The sequence below is a fragment of the Ceratotherium simum genome, chromosome X (assembly GCF_057802395.1).
Source record: "Ceratotherium simum simum isolate JZ-2026a chromosome X, ASM5780239v1, whole genome shotgun sequence".
In the NCBI taxonomy this organism is placed as follows: Eukaryota; Metazoa; Chordata; class Mammalia; order Perissodactyla; family Rhinocerotidae; genus Ceratotherium; species Ceratotherium simum.
Window position 1 is genome coordinate 93,467,553 of NC_141940.1, and position 21,007 is coordinate 93,488,559.

Here is a 21,007-nt window from a genome sequence, read left to right on the forward strand (position 1 = left end):
TTGCTATAGAAACCCTGACTTGGGGCTCCTAACACACCCTGGGGGTTGGTTAGGGCAAGTTGTCTGGAGCCTGAGCTGTATTTTGGGAGATAAGGTGGTATTAGGTAAAATCTTCTTGGCAGAACAAAGGCCTGGAAACACTAAATAGTGTTGGGTATGGAAAGACCCACAGAAGGAGGGGTTTCAATATTGCTGGAGTATAGGGTACAGGGTGGAGAGCATAAGGATAAGAGACTAGAGAAGTTGGCAGGGGCCAGGTCATGCTGAATCTTGAAAGGCGTTAGGGATAAGGTGGGACGAGGGACCAGGAAGACTCAATGATGAAGCCCAGGTTTTAGACTTGAGCTCTTGGGAAAATGACTGGACCCAAATTATAAGGCAGAAAAAAAATCTGGGAAAATGAATAGGATTTCAGCATTCATTGGTTTCAGGTTTGTCAATTATCCCTACATTGTAAATATGCTGAAAAGTAGAGATTTTCTTAGTGGTTTGAGGAAGAGCCCTGCTCTAGAACAGGAAGAGTCACCATCTTGGAAGCCATGCAGGGAACTGACAAATCAGTGAGGCCCCAGGAAAATGATGCCCTCTGCTTAAGCCACATCCCTATTAATGAGGTGAGGCCCAGAGAGTAGCTTAGAACAGAGGTTCTAAACTGGTAGCCCTTGGGCCAAGTCTTTCACAATTTGGGGATGATTCTCCAGTGTTTTAAAATTTGATTTAAGTGCTTTTGTACAAGGCACGCAGTCTTCAATTCTCCACAGCCCTGGGCCCTACTCTCCCCTACTCCCCAGTGCTTTTGGATTTTCAATCCCTGACTTGGAATGAAAAGTGAAGGCAAGATCTTGCCAGAACCTCAATATCTATAACCGAGAGACAAGCCCAAGCAATGTAACTTCCAGGGGCTAGCACTCAGGAGGTCTGAGGTGGAAGTAGTTTCCCAGAGCAGCTAGAAATGTGGAAGAAAATTCTTTGCAGCCAGATTGGCAGGTGCTTTTTCTTTCTCAGGAAGACAGAAGCCAGAGTGAGACATACCATGCTTTCGGGAAAGTGCTTTTGGGTCGTCAGCCTTGCCCTGAGTTCTGATTTTATGTTGGGATGGTCACAGAATGGGCAGTCTGTTTCAAGGTGCTAGAGGGGACTTTCTAGTAACTGTTGTTGATGGTGGGATACTGGTGGTGGGAGAAGGCCCTGGATCCACTGCTTTCTGTTTTAAAAGAAAAAAATACGTAATTTGTTCTGTTTTAGTAAAAAACAGAACAAATAAGAGAAAAAGTCAAAGTAGATATAAGCATGATGTAAAAGCTGCTATAATTGAATTTTTAAAACACTAGGATTTCAACAGTGTTTTTTATCAGAATAGTTGAACCCTTCTTAAAATATCCTTAAAATAGAGGTTTTTTTTTTTCCTCTTTGGAGAGCAAATTCCTGAACCCTGGGTGGGATTATTGACTCCTCCTGGTGAGGGAGGATGCATTTTGTCTCCTCAGATCTAGGCTGCTGCCAGAGAGGCCGACCCTAGGCATGAGGATGAGAAAGCAATGAGGGTTAGCCCCAAGGCTAATGTGTGAAAACAGCTTGTAAGAAAACACACCTTCGCCCTTATCCCCTCCTGCCGGCAGTCCTCAGGTCCCACTCTTCACAGGACACTGACCTTAATGGTGTTTGCCGGGAGAGCCATACTTCTTCCTTTTCTTGATTGCCCTTTGTTTGTCTGTTTAGAATTCTGGATACAAGGTCTGTTCTAGTTGAGTCAATTAAAAAACAAAAACAATCATGCATGACGATTCTAATTGTTGCTGTTATGACTTCACAAGAATCTGTGTTTTCTTTCTCCACTTAGAGTTACTTATCATAGTAGCTTTATGTTGTCTCCCTATTGTAGCAGAAGGGTGGCACCCCAGTGAGAGTTGCAGGAGCAGTGGCAGCTTGTGCCTTGCTGCCTCCATCTCACCCCCACCCCCGGGTAATGCTCCTGGTTATGTGTGTTGTGCACAGCTTCAGCACACACACGCACACTCACACGCTAATATGCTGGACACTGAGCACACATCTGTGCATGCCTACATGGGTCTAGGTCTACACACTCTTCAGGTGGGGCTTATAGTCTTAACATGTGTCTTTCAGGTTAGATTTAAAAAAAAAGACAAAGAAACAGAACCTGCTTGGCCTGTGATTATTGGGGCCAATATTTTAATGCCAGACCTGGTTCTTCCATCTCTTTTCACTTTTGCTTGAAAGTGGTTAAAACGTTATAGGACAGATTTTCCCACACACGCATTTCTGTACTCTTGACTTGCCACCATGTTTCCGTCCCACCTGTTCTGGGTGCCCAAGACCTGGAGTGCTTGAGCTGGCCGGACGAAACTGCTCATATCAGGGTGTGCTGCAACTTTTCCTTGGCATTGAGAAAAGCCATGAGAGTCTGAAGCCAGGGTTTTTCTCGGTGAGTTAGTTTCATAAATGGCGTTGACACTCATTTAATTTTCAAATAGAGTTTAATGAGAGATTTACCATGAGACATTCTAAAAATACTATGGAATTTATACGATGTATAGAAATTGTATAATCTTGGCAATGGCTAATTTCTTAATGTACATCTCAGAAGGTTTTATTCCTCACCTAGGTTCTAGATCATTCACGTACCCTCATTATTATTTACTGCTCTGTGTTGAATGCTGAAAGGTCTCCTCTTTGTTATGCTGTGTACAACTCCAAGGCTGGAACTCAAATCCTTAAGCTTTGTCACCATGAGTCTTACCCAAGTACTCATGTAACACCTGTTTGGGCTAGTGCCCCATTCCCCAGGTCCGGAAATAGGACCACTGGCAAACTTCCTTCCCTCTCTACCGTCTCACCCTCCTCCCCCCACCAACACCCCAACACTCCTGAGAACATAAGAAACACAAGCCTAGCCTGGCCAACTAGAACTTTCATCACCATGTTATCCCCAAGTAAGTTCAATTAACAGTCAAGTTACCTTAATATGAAAAATAAAATTTCCTGTGTGTATTAGTTTGCTGGGGCTACCGTAACAAAGTACCACAAACTTGAGTGGCTTAAAACAACAGAAATGTATTGCCTGGAAGCCAGAACTCCAAGATCAAGGTGTCAGCAGGGTAAGTTCCTTCTGTTGGCTATGAGGGAGAATGTGTTCCATGCCTCTCTCCTAGCTTCTGGTAGTTTGCTGCAGTCTTTGGCATTCCTTGGCTCGTAGAAACACTACCTCCATCTCCACCTTCATCTTCACATGGTGTTCTCCCTGTGTGCATGTTTGTCTCCAAATTTCCTCTTTTTATAAGGACACCAGTCATGCTGGATTAAGGCTCACCCTAATGACCTCATTTTAACTGGATTATCTTTGTAAGGACCCTATCTCCAAATAAGTTCATATTCTGAGGTTCTGGGTGTTTTGGGGAGGGCACAATACAACCCATAACCCTGTGCTACCCAAAAGTACTCATCTGGTTGTGCTTTGGCTAATTTACAGCACCCCACAGGTGGCAGCCCACTTCCCCCTTCCCCGAGGCTCTGGCTGTGGCATTGCCCCCGGGTCTTCCAGATCCTGGAACTTCTCTTCTGTCTTTGGCCTGCTTTCCCCTGGGCAATCTTGCTGCACTGCATGTCCTGAAAGAAGAAGAAAGAGGGAATCTTTTAGTTCCTTTCTTGGTAGGATGCTGTCTTTTTCCTTCTCATTTCCCCATTTTCCACTTTTCTATAACTTGGCTGAACCAAGTACTTCCAGCCTCCCAGGAAGCTCTCTTTCCAAATACATTATAGTCACCCTCTTCCCAACCCCGTGGTGCCTCTCCTGTTAGGCTTTGTTCTCTTCTAGAAGCAAGTCCTGCTTGGACACCAACTCCTTGATAACATGCAGCCTAAGGACAATGGTGTGGTTGAGAATGTTTGATTTGTTGGGGGGAAGAGAAGAGGATATTTTTTTTGAGAGACGGATTCTGCGCCAAACCTACCACCAGTTGTGGCCACGTTGACCAAATAGACCATTTGCTTTAGGTAGTGTTTCCCAAAATATGTAAGGAGACATTTCTCCCCTGAAGAAAATACTTCCATCCCCTGGCCCCCAATAAACTGTAGAGACTAAGAAATTATGTAATTAATATATATAGTATCTCCTGATGGAGGTATGCAATGTTTATTAAAAGCTCTGACAAGTCCAGCTGAATAGAAACTGGTTTAACTTTTTGTGTGTGTGTGTTTTATTTTTATTTTATTTTACAGCAGCTTGGCAGCATGTTGCTAACAACTATTACTATTATTACTAATAACCATTGCTGATACAGAAAAGGTCAGCAAACATTTGTACTTGAACAATGTTTCATTCATTTTTAGGTTAGGCAAACCTTAAATATTTTGCAATTAAAAATATATATAATCTAAGAAAATCCCCACATTTCAAATTTCAAATAATCATCTTCATAATTTTGATTTTATAGCCATTTTTAAAAAATTCTGGTATAATTGACATGTAACGTTACATTAGTTTCAGGTGTACAACATATAATTCGATATTTGTATACATTGTGACATGATCACCACAATAAGTCTAGTTAATATCCATCACCACATATAGTTATAAATTTTTTTTCTTGTGATGAGAACCTTTAAGATCTACTCTTTTAGCAACTTTCAAATACGCAATAGAATGTTATTAACTATAGTCACCATGTTGTACGTTACATCCCCATGAGTTATTCATTTTATAACTGGAAGTTTGTACCTTTTGACCACTCAGTTTAACTTTTTTCCCAGAATTTTCTTATTATGAAAAATTTCAAAGAATTATACAGTCAACACTCATATACCTACCAACTACATTCTACAATTAACATTTTTGCTATGTTTGCTTTATTCCATCTATCCATCCCTCTCTCCATCTATCAATCCCTCTTAGTTTTGATGCATTTGAAAGTTACAGAAATTAGGACCTTTGCTTCTTTTTTTTTTAAATTTTTTGTTTATTGCAGTAACATTGGTTTATAACATTGTATAAATTTCAGGTGTACATCATTCTACTTCTATTTCTGCATAGATTACATCATGTTCACCCCCCAAATACTAATTACAACCCATCACCACACACATGTGCCGAATTATCCCTTTCGCCCTCCTCCCTCCCCCCTTCCCCTCTGGTAACCACCAATCCAATCTCTGTCTCTATGTGTTTGTTTATTGTTGTTATTATCTACTACTTAATGAAGGAAATCATACGGTATTTGACCTTCTCCCTCTGACTTATTTCACTTTGCATAATACCCTCAATGTCCATCCATGTTGTCACAAATGGCTGGATTTCATCGTTTCTTATGGCTGAGTAGTATTCCATTGTGTATATATACCACATCTTCTTATCCATTTGTCCCTTGCTGGGCACTTAGGTTGCTTCCAAGTCTTGGCTATTGTGAATAACGCTGCAATGACCACAGGGGTGCATGTATCTTTACGCATTGGTGTTTTCAAGTTCTTTGGATAAATACCCAGCAGTGGAATAGCTGGATCATATGGTAGTTCTATCCTTGCTTTTTTGAGGAATCTCCATACTGTTTTCCATAGTGGCTGCACCAGTTTGCACTCCCACCAGCAGTGTATGAGAGTTCCCTTCTCTCCACATCCTCTCCAACACATGTTGTTTCCTGTCTTGTTAATTATAGCCATTCTGACGGGCGTGAGGTGATATCTCATTGTAGTTTCGATTTGCATTTCCCTGGTAGTTAATGATGTTGAACATATTTTCATGTGTCTGTTGGCCATCTGTATATCTTCTTTGGAGAAATGTCTGTTCAGGTCTTTTGCCCATTTTTTAATTGGGTTGGTAGTTTTTTTGTTGTTGAGATGCATGAGTTCTTTATATATTTTGGAGATTAACCCATTATCAGATGTATGGTTTGAAAATATCTTCTCCCAATTGTTAGGTTATCTTTTCGTTTTGTTGATGGTTTCCTTTGCTGTGCAGAAGCTTTTTAGTTTGATGTAGTCCCATTTGTTTATTTTTTCTATTGTTTCTCTTGCCCGGTCAGACATGGTGCTTGAAAATATGTTGCTAAGACCGATGTCGAAGAGCGTACTGCCTATGTTTTCTTCTAGAAGTTTCATAGTTTCAGGTCTTACATTCAAGACTTTAATCCATTTGGAGTTAATTTTTGTGTATGGTGTAAGGTAAGGGTCTACTTTCATTTTTTTGCATATGGCTATCCAGTTTTCCCAACACCATTTGTTGAAGAGACTTTCTTTTCTCCATTGTATGTTCTTGGCTCCTTTGTCAAAGATTAGCTGTCCATAGATGTGTGGGTTTATTTCTGGGCTTTCGATTCTATTCCATTGATCTGTGTGTCTGTTTTTGTGCCAGTACCATGCTGTTTTGGTTACTATAGCTTTGTAGTATATTTTGAAATCAGGGAGTGTGATACCTCCAGCTTTGTTCTTTTTTCTCAGGATTCCTTTAGCTATTCGGGGTCTTTTGTTAGTCCATATAAATTTTAGGATTCTTTGTTCTATTTCTGTGAAAAATGTTGTTGGAACTTTGATAGGGATTGCATTGAATCTATAGATTGCTTTAGGAAGTATGGACATCTTAACTATGTTAATTCTTCCAATCCAAGAGCATGGAATATCTTTCCATTTCTTTGTGTCTTCTTCAGTTTCTTTCAGCAATGTTTTATAGTTTTTGGTGTGCAGATCTTTCACCTCTTTGGTTAAGTTTATTCCTGGGTATTTTATTCTTTTTGTTGCAATTGTAAATGGGATTGTATTCTTAATTTCTCTTTCTGCTACTTCGTTGTTAGTGTACAGAAATGCAACTGATTTTTGTATGTTGATTTTGTATCCTGCAACTTGACCATATTCGTTTATTACTTCTAAAAGTTTTCTGGTGGATTCTTTAGGGTTTTCTATATATAAAATCACGTCACCTGCAAATAGTGACAGTTTCACTTCTTCCTTTCCAATTTGGATCCCTTTTATTTCTTTTTCTTGCCTGATTGCTCTGGCTAGGACTTCCAGTACTATGTTAAATAGGAGTGGTGACAGTGGGCATCCTTGTCTGGTTCCTATTCTTAGAGGGATAGCTTTCACTTTGTCACCATTGAGGATGATCTTAGCTGTGGGTTTTTCATATATGGCCTTTATTATGTTGAGGTACTTTCCTTCTATACCCATTTTATTCAGAGTTTTTATCATAAATGGATGCTGTATCTTGTCAAATGCTTTCTCTGCATCTATTGAGATGATCATGTGATTTTTATTCTTCATTTTATTAATGTGGTGTATTACGTTGATTGATTTGCGAATGTTGAACCATCCCTGCATACCTGGAATAAATCCCACTTGATCATGGTGTATAATCTTTTTAACATATTGTTGTATGCAATTTGCTAGTATTTTGTTGAGGATTTTTGCATAGATGTTCATCAGTGATATTGACCTGTAATTTTCTTTTTTTGTGTTGTCCTTGTCTGGTTTTGGTATCAGGGTAATGTCGGCTTCATAGAACGAGTTAAGGAGCTTCCCCCCCCCCTCAATTTTTTGGAAGAGTTTGAGAAGGATAGGTATTAAGTCTTCTTTGAATGTTTGGTAGAATTCCCCAGGGAAGCCGTCTGGTCCTGGACTTTTATTTTTGGGGAGGTTTGTGATTACTGTTTCGATCTCCTTACTGGTGATTGGTCTATTCAAATTCTCTATTTCTTCTTGATCCAGTTTTGGAAGGTTGTATGATTCTAAGAATTTATCCATTTCTTCCAGATGGTCGAATTGGTTGGCATATAGCTTTTCATAGTATTCTCTTATAATCTTTTGTATTTCTGAGGTGTCTGTTGTAATTTCTCCTCTTTAATTTCTGATTTTACTTATTTGTGCCTTCTCTCTTTTTTTCTTGGTGAGTCTAGCTAAAGGTTTGTCAATTTTGTTGATCTTTTCAAAGAACCATCTCTTTGTTTTATTATTTTTTTCTATTGTATTTTTGGTCTCTATTTCATTTATTTCTGCTCTGATTTTTATGATTTCCCTTCTTCTACTGATTTTGGGCTTTGTTTGTTCTTCTTTTTCCAGGTCCTTTAGGTGCATTGTAAGATTGTTTATTTGAGATTTTTCTTGTTTGTTGAGATAGGCCTGTATTGCTATAAACTTCCCTCTTAGAACCGCTTTTGCTGTATCCCATAAATTCTGGCATGTCGTATTTTCATTTTCATTTGTCTCCAGGTATTTTTTGATTTCTTCTTTGATTTCTTCATTGACCCAGTCGTTGTTCAGTAGCATTTTGTTTAATCTCCACGTATTTGTGGCTTTTCTGATTTTCTTCCTATAGTTGATTTCTAGTTTCATACTGTTGTGGTCAGAAAAGATGCTTGGTCTTATTTCAATCTTCTTAAATTTATGGAGACTCGTTTTGTGGCCTAACATGTGATCAATCCTGGAGAATGTTCCATGTGCATTTGAAAAGAACGTGTATTCTTCGGTTTTTGGATGGAATGCTCTGTATACATCTACTAGGTCCATCTGTTCTAGTGTATCATTTAAGGCCAATGTTTCCTTATTGATCTTCTGTTTGGATGATCTATCCATTGGTGTAAGTGGAGTGTTAAAGTCCCCCACTATTATTGTATTACTGTCTATTTCTGTTTTTATGTCTGTTAATAATTGCTTTATATATTTAGGTGCACCTACATGGGGTGCGTAGATATTTACAAGTGTTATATCCTCTTGTTGGATTGTTCCCTTGATCATTATGTAATGCCCTTCTTTGTCTCTTTTTACAGTTTTTGTTTTAAAGTCTATTTTGTCTGATATGAGTACTGCTACCCCAGCTTTCTTTTCATTGCCATTTGCGTGGAGTATCTTTTTCCATCCCTTCACTTTCAGTTTGTGAGTGTGTTTAGGTCTGAAGTGTGTCTCTTGTATGCAGCATATATATGGGTCTTGTTTTTTTATCCAATCAGCCACCCTATGCCTTTTAATTGGGGCATTTAGTCCATTGACGTTTAAAGTAGCTATTGATAAGTATGTATTTACTGCCATTTTTTAACTTTTTTTCCTCAGTGTTTTAGTAGTCCTTCTCTGTTCCTTTCTCCTTCTATACGGAATTGATTGTCTCTTTAGTTTGACCTCTGTCTGAAAGCTCTACTCTTTAACTCCCCTCCTCCCTCCTTATGTTTTTGATATTGTATCTAACCTCGTTTTTGTGCATTTGTATCGATTGCCCTCTTATCATGGAAATAGATAATTTTTCCTATTTGTGGTCTTCTCTTTTCCACTTAAATCAGTCCCTTTAACATTTCATGTAGCAGTGGTTGCTTGGTGACAAACTCCTTTAATTTTTGCTTGTCTGGGAAATTTTTGATCTCTCCTTCCATTTTGAATGATAATCTTGCAGGGTAGAGTATTCTTGGCTGTAAGTTTTTTCCTTTTAGCACTTTAAATATATTGTGCCACTCTCTTCTAGCTTGTAAGGTTTCTGCTGAGAGTCAGCTGATAGCCTTATGGGGTTTCCTTTGTATGTAACTTGTCTTTCTCTGGCAGCTTTTAGGATTATCTCTTTAACTTTAATTCTAGACATTTTGATTGTGATGTGTCTTGGTGTGGGCCTCTTTGGGTTTATCTTGTTTGGGGCTCTCTGTGCTTCCTGTACCTGGATGTCTGCTTCCTTCCTTAGGTTAGGGAAGTTTTCATCTATTATTTCTTGAAATAGATTCTCTGCCCCTTTGTCTCGCTCTTCTCCTTCCGGGACACCTATAACATGGATGTTAGTGCGCTTGATGTTGTCCCAGAGGTCCCTTAGACTGTCTTCACTCTTTTTAATTCTTTTCTCTTTTACCTGTTCAGCTTGGGTAATTTCTTCTAGTCTTTCATCCAGCTCGCAGATCCGTTCTTCTGTATCCTCTACTCTGCTTTTGAGTCCCTCTAGCGAATTTTTCATTTCCAATATCATATTCTTCATTTCTGATTGGTTCTTTTTTATATCTTCCATTTCTTTGTTGACATTCTCACTGAGTTCATCTATTCTTTTCCCCACATCAGTGAGCATCCTTAACACTCTTAGTTTGAACTCTCGGTCGGGTAGGTTGCTCATTTCTGTTTCACTTAGTTCCTTTTCTGGAGTTTTGTCCTGTTCCCTTACTTGGAATGTGTTCCTTTGCCTCCTCATTTTGCCTCTTTCCCTGTGCTTGTGTCTACGTATTAGGTAGGTCAGCTACGTCTCCTGCTCTTGGATAGGTGACCTTATACAAGTGATGCCTTAGGAGTCCTGCTGTGTGCTTCCCTCAGTTCTCAATGTTCCAGGGGTGACCCCTATGTGGGCTATGTGTATCCTTCTGTTGTGGCCTGTTTGCTCTCCCTGTATGCACCCAGGTAGGCCAAGTTATGCTTCTGGTCAGCTGTTGTAATGCTCAGCTGTCTGTAGTTGTGGTGGCCCCTTCAGTCTCTTTATCAGGTGTGGGGAGCCCCAACACAGTTGGCTGCAAGTTCTAATACCACATTTGTGTTGCAGTATTTCTTTTAAGTGAGTAGGCCTCCAGCGTGGCAGGTTGTTAGGCTCAGGGCCTTACAATTGCTATAAGCCTCCAGCCTTTAGGTCTCTTGTCAGCTTTCTGAGGATTGCAGCTGGGTGGGGCTGGCCGCAGGCACGAGAGCACCCAATTGTTTCAGACTTTGGAAGGTTAGGCAAACTCCCTATGTGGGTCTTTGAGAAGCACACATCTTCTGCAGCTGACAAGCCCTGCCACCCACAGGTCCACACACACAGTCAACAGTCCTGCCCCGTGTGTATGCCCCGACCTCCCGCCGTGGACCCAGTCTCTCCATGGCAGGAGCCCCACACACTCCACCACTGCCCCACATTCTCCACCCGCTCCTTGTGCATGCCCTGCCCCATTGAAGTCAGCTCAGTTGCCAGGCTGCAGAGAATCCAGTCACCAATCTATGCAGGCCCACAAGTTGCCTGAGGGCTTGTTGTTGGGTGGGGCCAGTCTCTAGGGTGGGCTCCCTGCCCTGGCTGAGCTGGATTAAATTGGTGCTCTAGTGGGTGGGGCAGACCTGGGCTAGCAGGCCCCAGGGAGAACTGCAATGGCTTCTGTGTCAGCACGCCCACACCAGGCCACAACAATGGCCGCTGCCAATGTCCCAGTGCCTGGAGAGGTCTCACCTCTCACCGAGATGCACTCAGGGCCTATCAGGTGAGTCTCTTTTCACCAAAGCACTATGCACCTTTCTTTCTGGTGATTTTAGGGTGCTTTCTGAAACGGGTGAGTTTGCGCCGGGCGCTTTAAGAGCCGGTTTTAATTTCTTTGTGAACCGGGTTTTCTGGGGGTGCTCCCCAATGTTTTAGTAGCAGGCAAAGTCAGATATTATGCCGCTGGTCTCGATTGTGCTGGGTCCACAAAATGCCCACAGCAGGGGCGCTCCCCAGCTCAGGGCCCCGCGCCTCCAGGGAGGGCTGCGTACCTGTGGGCTGTTCCCGGGCGGCAGTGAAGCTGGCGGCTTGTGAAGGCGGCGTTTTTTCCTCTCCAGAAGGGAGTTTCTGCCTCTTCCACCTCAATTAGGATTGTCTTTTGCTGTAGGAGTTCCTCTTATCCAGTTTTCAGTTCTGTGTCAGGGGTAATTTTTCCACGAGTAGTTGTAAAATGTCTGTGTCCATGGGAGGAGGTGAGTTCAGAGTCTGCCTACGCCGCCATCTTGACTTCCAGTCCAGGACCTTTGCTTCTAATTACCTTAACACAGCTATCCTTAACTAGCTTTGTTTAAATCAGCATTTTCTTGTCCCACATGAGCACAAAAATGACATGTTTTTTATTAACACATATTGATGTCACCCAAATTTCGTGCTCCACAGCACAGACTTTGGGGTAGATGCTTTGGGGTTATGAAGACACCACCTATGTAATGAAATCTCAGCTTATTTAAAATCATTTTCCTACCTCATTTAGATTAATCACAGAATAGAAGGGGCCTAATTTAATCACCTCATTTTACAGATGGGAAAGTGAGGCTCAGAAAGGTGAGGACTCTTGCCCAAGATCATACAGCCAGGCAGTAGCCTATTAGGTATAGAGCTTTTTCTACAGAATGGCAATGTTCTGCCTGTCCTTGAACCAGGCGAAGTTTTCCTTCCACTTTGGTCCTTGCTCACCACTGACTGCCTTGGTCTTTGGCTCACAGGGGTGTTTCAGGGGCAGACAAAACCCCTGGCCCAGGTGTTTCCTGGGCCAGGCTCTGCAGTAGGCTCCTAGCAGAGGGAGGGAGGGCCAGGCTTTGACATAGCCAAACGACTGCTCTGTAACTTCATTTCTTCCAGTTACTTGTTACATCTCACCCAGATTTCTTTTCCTTGCCAATGCCCACATTTTATCCTCTCCTTCAAGAATTCCTAATTCATCATCTCATTTTTGGTCAAAGGAGATGTTTAAATGGAGAAGTATTCAAGGTACTCTATAGCAGGCCTCTGACCCTCTTCAGGCCATTGTAATAGCTCTTTCAGAGACTAGGATCCAGGGAGTGGGTGACCCAAAGGGGCAATGGTATCTCTCCAATTTTATATTCTACCTTAAAGACGTTCTTGATTCTAAAAATTGTGTTGGTAATCCATAGGAGGGATATGCTCATGGCAATGAGATATTTCGTCCTCAAATCACAGTCAAGGAAACTCGCATGGCATCATATGATTATCTTTTCTACTTAAAAAACGGTATTCTTAAAAGAATGTGTTTATTTATTTATACATATTCCATCGAATTCCCAAAAGGATTCAAGGCAGGTGAATTAAAACTTTAGTTTTACATAACAGTTTTTAAACTGAAGACAGTAACATACAAACTTGAGAAAGACAAAGCTATAATTTCTGGGTCTGCATCCTTTTTTTCATGGGAGACCATGTTGAGGTAAAGTGAAAACAAATTTTGTCTACCACGATTACAATAGACAAAAGATATTCCACTCTTTTCAAACAACAAAGGGTAAAGACAAAAACTTGGATATGAAACAAGACTCATTATGATTGCTGACGTTTTAGGAAAATGCAATAATTTACATAGAAAGCATGATGAAGAAACAATTTTTATGGTTCAGATGTATTCTGAAAGGCCTTGGAAGGCAATCTCATTCTAGTGTCTCGAAGTGGCCGCATCTGGAGAAAGGTTTCCATGGCAACTCATGAAAGCTTGATGTTTTTTATCATTTTCAAGAGCATAAATCATCCCATAGCCTGAGGCTTTGGTAAAGGTCTCCTTTATTTTAGAAGCTATTGCCATTTGTTTTTGTGTTATATATTTTGACTGTCTTAGAGAAAACAAAGAAAGGGCTTCCAAGACAGCTTGGAGTCTGTCTTTTTCATATTTAGGAGCGAGATGTGAAGAACATAATTCTAGACTTTGCTTCTCAATGATCAAAATGATGGTACACATTGGTATGTTTGGGTTATGTCATGTGTTGTTTCGATTTTCCAAAAAGTTGTGATTGGTGTGTTCTCAGGAAAGAGGAGTCAGTCTGTACTACTTAAGGAGGAGGAACTCTTTGGCCAAAGCACCCTTTAAGGAGTAGTTCAGTGGAGCTCTCCTAGAGGGCACTACATTGCTTCAAATGCTTTTAGATCTTGCTGTAATGATATGGTCTCAGGGCTTTGAGCATCAACAGGCTCCAGGTGGTTTATATCAATATATTCTTTCCAAGAAAGTTAATAAAGCAATATTCTAGTTTTAAAACTTGGCGTGCTTCGAGAATTTTTTTTCACAGCATAGGCCTTTGTATATTACAGGAAGTAATGTAACTCCTGAAAGACACATAGGACACAGAAACAGAACTGGGTTTTAGCCCTAGCTCTGCCATTGCTAGCTGTATAACGCTGAGCAAGCTTTTGAATCTCTCTGAGCCTCCATTTCCTAATATGACAAATAGGAATAACCATGCCAGCCTCACAGGGTTATTGTTAAGGACTGAATGTGTGTGAATATTGGAAACTGCAGTGTGGTACAAATGTAAGGTGGTTATTATTGGTTGGCTGTTTTTCTTTCCAGTGCCTTCCCTTTGAAAAAGTCAAGAGTATCCTTTACCATTTCTAGTGTGACCAGAGGAAATCAGTTTCAGTGTGTGTAAATATTTTAGTTTTTAATACTATATTAAATATGCTATGTTTATATAAACACCATTGCTGCCATGTATTTATTTATTGACTGAGTAATTAAATGTCATCTTGGTTGAAGGGTATTAAATGAATCCATTCAACAAACTTGTAAGTGCCAACTGTGTACTAGCATTGAGGAGACGATAGGTAATTAAATTCTTATCATTCAGGAAATAAGTTTTCTGAGTTGCAAGGCCACAGCATAAGCTGTTCAGGCAGTGCCCTGCACAAGGCTGATGTAGTGAAAGAGGGGATGCAATCCAGACCGCACTCTGCCAGTTGAGCCACTTGCACCGATGTGGGCTGCATTTGCCTGAAGGAAGTATGCCCTTTTGAAATTTACCTGCCGGGAGTGTGTGCCTTCTTGTAATTTACACAAGTGCACGGAATGTGCTAGCAGTGGCCTTGATGCTTGTATCATTCTTGATGCTTGTATCATCCTTGATGATTGTATCATCCTTGATGTTCAGTGGAAGCTTGTCAGTGTTTCACCGTTTAGTATGAGGAAGGCTGCTGGGTGTGCTTGTTATCTGGAATCAGATTGCCTGGATTCAAATACTGGCTCTGCCCCTTGCTAGTGGTGCAACCTTGGGCACATTACTGGGCCTCTCTGTGCTTCACTTTCTATATCTGCCCACTTCATAGAGTTGTTAGGAGGATAAACAAATTCTTATATGTAAAACACTTACGATAGAAGCTGACATGCAGTCAGAGCTCAAAATGTTAGCTGTTTCTGTTTTTTTCTTGGTGAGGGAGATTGGCCCTGAGCTGACATCTGTTGCCAATCCTCTTTTTGCCGAGGAAGATTGGCCCTGGGCTAACATCCGTGCCCATCTTCCTCTATTTTATATGCGGATGCTGCCACAGCATGGCTTGACAAGCGGTACATAGGTCCGCGCCCGGAACCCTGGGCCGCCAAAGTGGAGTGCATGAAGTTAACCACTACACCACCAGGCCAGCCCCAATGTTAGCTGTTTTTAATATCTTTACCTGCCTCTTTACTCTTTGTTGAAAAATTCAACAGTTAACATCTGAATTCTACCTGCAAATACCACTTTCCTTTAATGAATTTAATTTCACATTGGAGATGTATTTCTTCTTACCTCAGACCTTTTTTGGTGTGTGTTTATATTAAATAACTGAAAGGCATTTTCTTTAGAGACATCAAAGAATTCCAGTTCTTTGATGAGAAGGGCATTTTGTTGTTTCTAGAATTTTCTCATAAGACCATTGCTTTGTCAGAAGTGACAGAGGTGATGAAGGCTTTTATTCTTCCTGGGGGAATGCTTTATCATTTACCAGGGTTATAAGGTTAGAGATGCTTTGAGGTACAGTGAATTTTTTTGTCAACTTTGGTTAACATGATATCTTTTTTTTTGGTAACTTTGAGAAAAATTTCTTACGTAATATTGAAATACTGATGTTTCGTAATGTTTTTAAAACAATTAACTTTGCATTTTAAAACGCTGAAAAAGTTTTGTTAAATATCAGATTTTGATATGAAGAATATGAGACAGATTGACAAAGCAAAGGATGAGGCAGTTGATGATTTTGATTTTTCTCTTCCCTCCAAATGCTAACTCCTCCACTGCTCCCAAGACACCTTGAAGAGGCCCCTTCATTACCTGCACTGTGTACTTTTCAGTCTCCTACAGCATCTAACTCTCCAGCCATTTTTCATGGCATGAAACTGGAAGCATAGAATGCTAATAATGCTGCACACCACTGATTTCTAGGTACAGTCATGAGCTGCATAATGACGTTTTGGTCAACGATGGACCGCATAAACGACGGTGGTCCCATAAGCTTAGTACCATATAGCCCAGGTGTATAGTAGGCTGTACCATCGTGTTTGTGTAGGTACACTCTGTGGTGTTTGCACAACGACGAAATCACCTAATGACACATTTCTCAGAACGTATCCCTGTCTTTAAGTGTGCATGCCTGCATTTAAAATAATTTGAGTGTCTAATCCAAATTGAGGTATTCAAATAATTGAGATACTCATCACTTTGATGAAAACTTTTCCAAGTAATCTTCCTGGGAAGAGAGATGTAATATTTTTATAATCTCGTGGCATTAGGCATCAGTCTACCGGTATTTCGGTGTGCCATGCTATGATTATTCATCCAAGAGTGACTCCCTGAGCCGAAATACTATGGACCCTGCACCATTTGGAGGCAGCAAATGAGATGATCTTATCAGGGGCCTGTCAGGGGCACATAGGGGCTGCTTCTGAAAGTGCCAAATGATAATTTGTTTGTGAAATATTAATTGATCCTGCTTGTTAAACTCAAGTTTAATTAGCTTTTTAAAAGTACAGTGATTATAAGCTTGCTCCTAAATTGGTTGCAAAAGTTAAATATTCGTTTTAGAGAAAAACGTGATATTTTAAGATTCTTATATTTAGATGAAGAACAGAATGTTTTAAGACACTTTGCATCAATCGGTGTATAGAGTTACTGTGTCTTTTAATTTTTCATTTTTGGTCCAAGTGTGGTGGCTGAGAGTTCAGATTTAGGTCTGAACTCTGACCCTGCCATTTACTAATTGTATAATCTACCAGTCAGTGAATGTCTCTAAGCCTCCATTTTTTTCTTTTTAAAATGAGGATAATAATACCTATCATCATTGTGGCGAAGATCAGATGAGCTTTGTGTGTAAAGCGCTTCACATAGAGCAAAGCAAGTGCTCAATGCCTTATGATGATGGCTATTATTATTGTGGATATTTCCTTTGTTTTTTTTAACTTACTGCGTTGTGTCAGCAAATGATTGCATAAGTGTTTAAACAGTGCCAATTACATTGTCTAGTGTTTTAGAACAAATATATTTCTGCTACTTTATGATTTGGGTTTTTTTTTTCCACAACAGTATTGCATTTTAAAATTCCCACACTTCCCAGAAAATGCACCATCTCTCATCTTTTTGTTCTATGGCAAAATATGTTAAAAGTTCCAACCAACAAGCATAGAAATGAACTCTTGGGAAACAAGTCTATTGTAAGCCGGGCAGCTCTGTATGGTTAATTGTTAGCTTATTCTTCCAACAGTCAAACCATTAATCCTTTCACTTAAACCAGTCATCACGGAGGACTCCCTTCAGAGATTAACAGTGTTAATCACCTCCTGACCAGACTCCAACTCCTCAGTTTCTTAGGTACCCTAACCTTCCCTCCTCCTAAACTGCGGTGACTTTCCTAAGCCACCAATATTTGGGCTAATTATTTTTCAAACCAGTTTTTGTCAGTGGATGTCCAATAGGCATTTTGAATAGCCCCTGTGAACATTAGTGAGACAAATTGTGAGGTATTTCCAACAGGATACTTTTCGTATTGCTCTATTTAAAGATATTTTTGTAATTTTCCATTTATGACTTAAGTCACATGAGCATAGAGAACTCTATTCACTGGTTTGCTAAGACCATTGTTTTAATAACTGTTTATGTTTAGCATCAGATACTACTGGGTAAGTGTACTTACTAAAAGACAGTACCTTTTGTGGAATGTAAAATGCTAGTGTACGTGAGTGATGTTGTGTTTCGTTCTGAAGCCTTTTGTTTAAGCCTCAGCATGCTGAGCAGGTGTGTCTGAATCCCCTGATAATAGCTGTTACTATGGCTGCACCTTATTTCGTATTTCATTTGTGGAACTGATGCTTGATAAGAGAAATGACATGGAATTGTCTGCAATTTTGAATCTAAATAGAAATGTTTTCTTCTTTTTTTCCTTATGGAGGTAAAATTAGGAAACTGGAGTTAAAAATTCAAGCCCTATATTCGTCAGTTAGGGTTGTGCAACGCTCGTGCACATTGCGTGAGGGGTTGCGGACTTTGGGCCCCTTACCCTACCCCCAGCTGAAAGCTCTGGCCCTGCCCCCAAGGACAGGGATCCATCGGAAGATGAATTAACTCAAATATTGAAGTGTCAAATCAGCCTCTTTAAAAAATGGGTTTCTTCTTTTAGGTTAGCCGATAGATGGTAAATGAAGCCTCGGCTTTTCATTACGGCTTTTAAGATGGGCTCATATTTTATGTTCCGTGGTTCTTATCAAACCACAAAATACAAGCATGTTTAAAAACATGTTGATCCAAATAAAGTGAAAAATGTCTTTTGAAATGTAATTTCTCCCTGAAGCAAAAATTGAGAGATGTGATCTGCGAAGAGGATGGTTCTGAGGCCCTGTGGAGAGCAGTACACATAGTGGTTGTGAATATCAACACTGGAGCGATATTGCCTGGCTTTGCCTGCTGGCTCCTTATGTGACCATGGGCACCTCTGTGCTTCAGTTTCATCAGCCATAAAATGGGAATATCAATAGTACCCTTTCTCATTGGGTTGTTGTGAGAACTCATTGAGTTAATATATTAAAACACTTAGAATAGTGTCAAATATAGTGAGCACTATATGAATATTAGCTTTTTTGGTAGGAATCTTTTTTTTTTTTTCGCACTAGTGGGGTCTCAAAGTCCCAGAACTATTGTTTTTGAAAGACGAGGTAGAAGCTGTTTTATTTATCTGTAAGTCACAGTGTCTTGGCATTTCCTTGATTTTGTTTGGTTTCGTAAAGCAAATGAGTAAGGTAATTGGAACTGAGTAAATTCACTTCAGTGTGGTAAAAGCTTCAGAGTTCTGTCTGAGAAAACTCTTCTTAAACTCTGTAAGAATGGCTTTAAAGGTGCAGGATTTTAAGACCTCTGAGGTCAAAAACTCCATTCAGGGTGTACTTGTACTGAGAATGACATACATGAACTCTATACTAAGCTTTGCATGTTGTCAAAACTCATTGAACTCATTGGGTAAAGTTTTTGTATGTAAATTTACCTCAATAAAGCCATTTTTTTAAAGATAAATTCATGATGGTGAGAATGTAGTAGGCATTCATTAAGTATTTTTGACTACATTAATAATTAAATGGATAAATGAATGGCATCATTTAATTCTTTAGTGATGGATCACATGCAGAATTAGGACTCATAAAGAGGTTAGATTTTATGTCCTTGGTTTTAAATCAACTTCTAAAAGTCCAATTTTATCAGTAAATCCTAAGTCCTCTCACATGCTTTGCAGGCACACTCTCCCCCCAGTTTACCAGTTTTTCAGATTTACCTTGAGAATGAAGTCAGTGGCTACACTTGGTTCTGTGTCTGCTGGGGCTTACACATTTCTCTTAAGTGTGGCCTTGTGTTTTTATCTGTGTTGTCAGACGTATAATCCTGCAATTTAGTCCTAAAGGTAAACATTTTGATATAGTGACCAAAGATGTTTTTAAGATTTCAGACATTTATCAAAAGTGAAATCCCTTTTGTTCTTTCTACAAATAGCAGTTGGTTTCCCAGACTTGGAATCTGGGCCTCTATTGAGAAACCCTGGCCACCTGTAAGTTGAACATAGCAGTAGGCCATATATGTGAACCAACATGGACTTTTCTCATTGGCTGTTAGCATGAAGAGCTTAACTGGAATCCCTATAAAGTGTTTGATTATGATTTCTTATTATATTTTCTCCCAGGTATGGCAGCAGCCAAACTTCTGCATGACTCAGGCATGAATGTGGTTGTTCTGGAAGCCCGGGACCGTGTGGGAGGCAGGACTTACACCATTAGGGTAAGACATTAAGGATGGACTGGAGAAATATGGGACTGAAGCTGAGTTTTTTTTTCTTTCTGAAAGTCTTGAATTTCATTCAACTCTTTCTAAGAGAGTGAAAAGTACTCTGAAACGTTCTCCACAGACTCTCTTTCAATTTGTTTCCTTTTCAACTCTTTCTTCTGTCCCTTTTCTCTTCTCATCTCATGGTACTTGCCCCTTGCCCACTAAATTATTGCACCAATAAATAGGTGTTTGGAGTACATCAGTGAATAAAACAAAGATCCCTGCCCTTGTGAAACATGTTCTTTTTTGGGGGTGTAGGGGGAGGCTAGACAATACACAAACAAGGAAACAAAAACAAAAAAGGAGGGCCTCTTCTGGTATCCCTGACTGATAGGTACCTGGTTATGCTTGGACATGTTCAGACATAGGGAGCTTTTCTACTCACTTCGTGTTCAAATGTTGGTCCGTAGTCGTTGGATGTGAAGCTGATTCAAAACCATATAGAAAACTTGCTATTGAACATGAGAGCAATTTCAAAGGTTCAAATTAAGACCAAATATTCCCTAATGTTATCTTTCAAACATCTGGATTAGCAAACCACATAAGAAGTGATCAGTTCCTTTCTTACTTTTCCTCATTAGCATTAGGTGCCTCAAAATTAGCCTGAAGTACTAAGTCAAGAGAAATTCACCAATAATTCATAGCTTATAAATTCAAGGCACTAAAAACCAAACCATGTTGTGGTATATTGTGAATGATGGGGGTCAGAAGTCTCTTGTCTATTCAAAGTTCAATCAATTTTGCTTTAAATGAAGGAATGATTTGATAAGTCACGTGAATGGAATAGAGTTGAGAACAGAATCCTATTTTCCATGGATACATCTCAAGGTGTGTCTTTAACTTTTGAAATGCCAATTTGCTTATTTCAGGACTGTCTTTTTTTATCTTAGTAATAACATTCTCACAACTATTTATTTTTATTTTTTTCCATGGGAAAACAGAACCAAAATGTTAAATATGTGGACCTTGGAGGATCTTATGTTGGGCCAACCCAGAATCGTATTTTAAGATTAGCCAAGGAGCTAGGATTAGAGACCTACAAAGTGAATGAAGTAGAGCGTCTGATCTACCACGTAAAGGTAAGCCTGAGCCAGCCTTTGAAGGATTGGATGGCTGCTCTATCGATATTTCCATATATGAATTCCAGATTCTTCTCCCAGAGAATCTTTTGCATCCCTGAATGATGCATATGTATTTTATAAGTGTATTTCAACCACTCTGAGAACTTTTTCACTGTTAT

The 21,007-nt window shown here is 39.9% G+C and overlaps 1 protein-coding gene across 2 annotated transcripts in view; it reads left to right on the forward strand.

Annotated features, from left to right (window-relative positions):
- The window catches only part of MAOB (monoamine oxidase B), a 111,181-nt gene that overhangs the window by 26,569 nt on the left and 63,605 nt on the right, over positions 1-21,007 (forward strand). The window contains exons 1-3 of one of the 2 annotated variants that reach the window (XM_087426957.1): positions 11,079-11,177; positions 19,625-19,719; positions 20,709-20,846. In XM_087426957.1, coding sequence (XP_087283083.1) covers positions 11,120-11,177; positions 19,625-19,719; positions 20,709-20,846 — 291 coding nt within the window. In that variant the 5' untranslated portion in view covers positions 11,079-11,119. Of the gene's footprint in view, positions 1-11,078; positions 11,178-19,624; positions 19,720-20,708; positions 20,847-21,007 lie in introns of those variants that run through there. The other variant, XM_004435014.3, reaches the window with a different exon arrangement.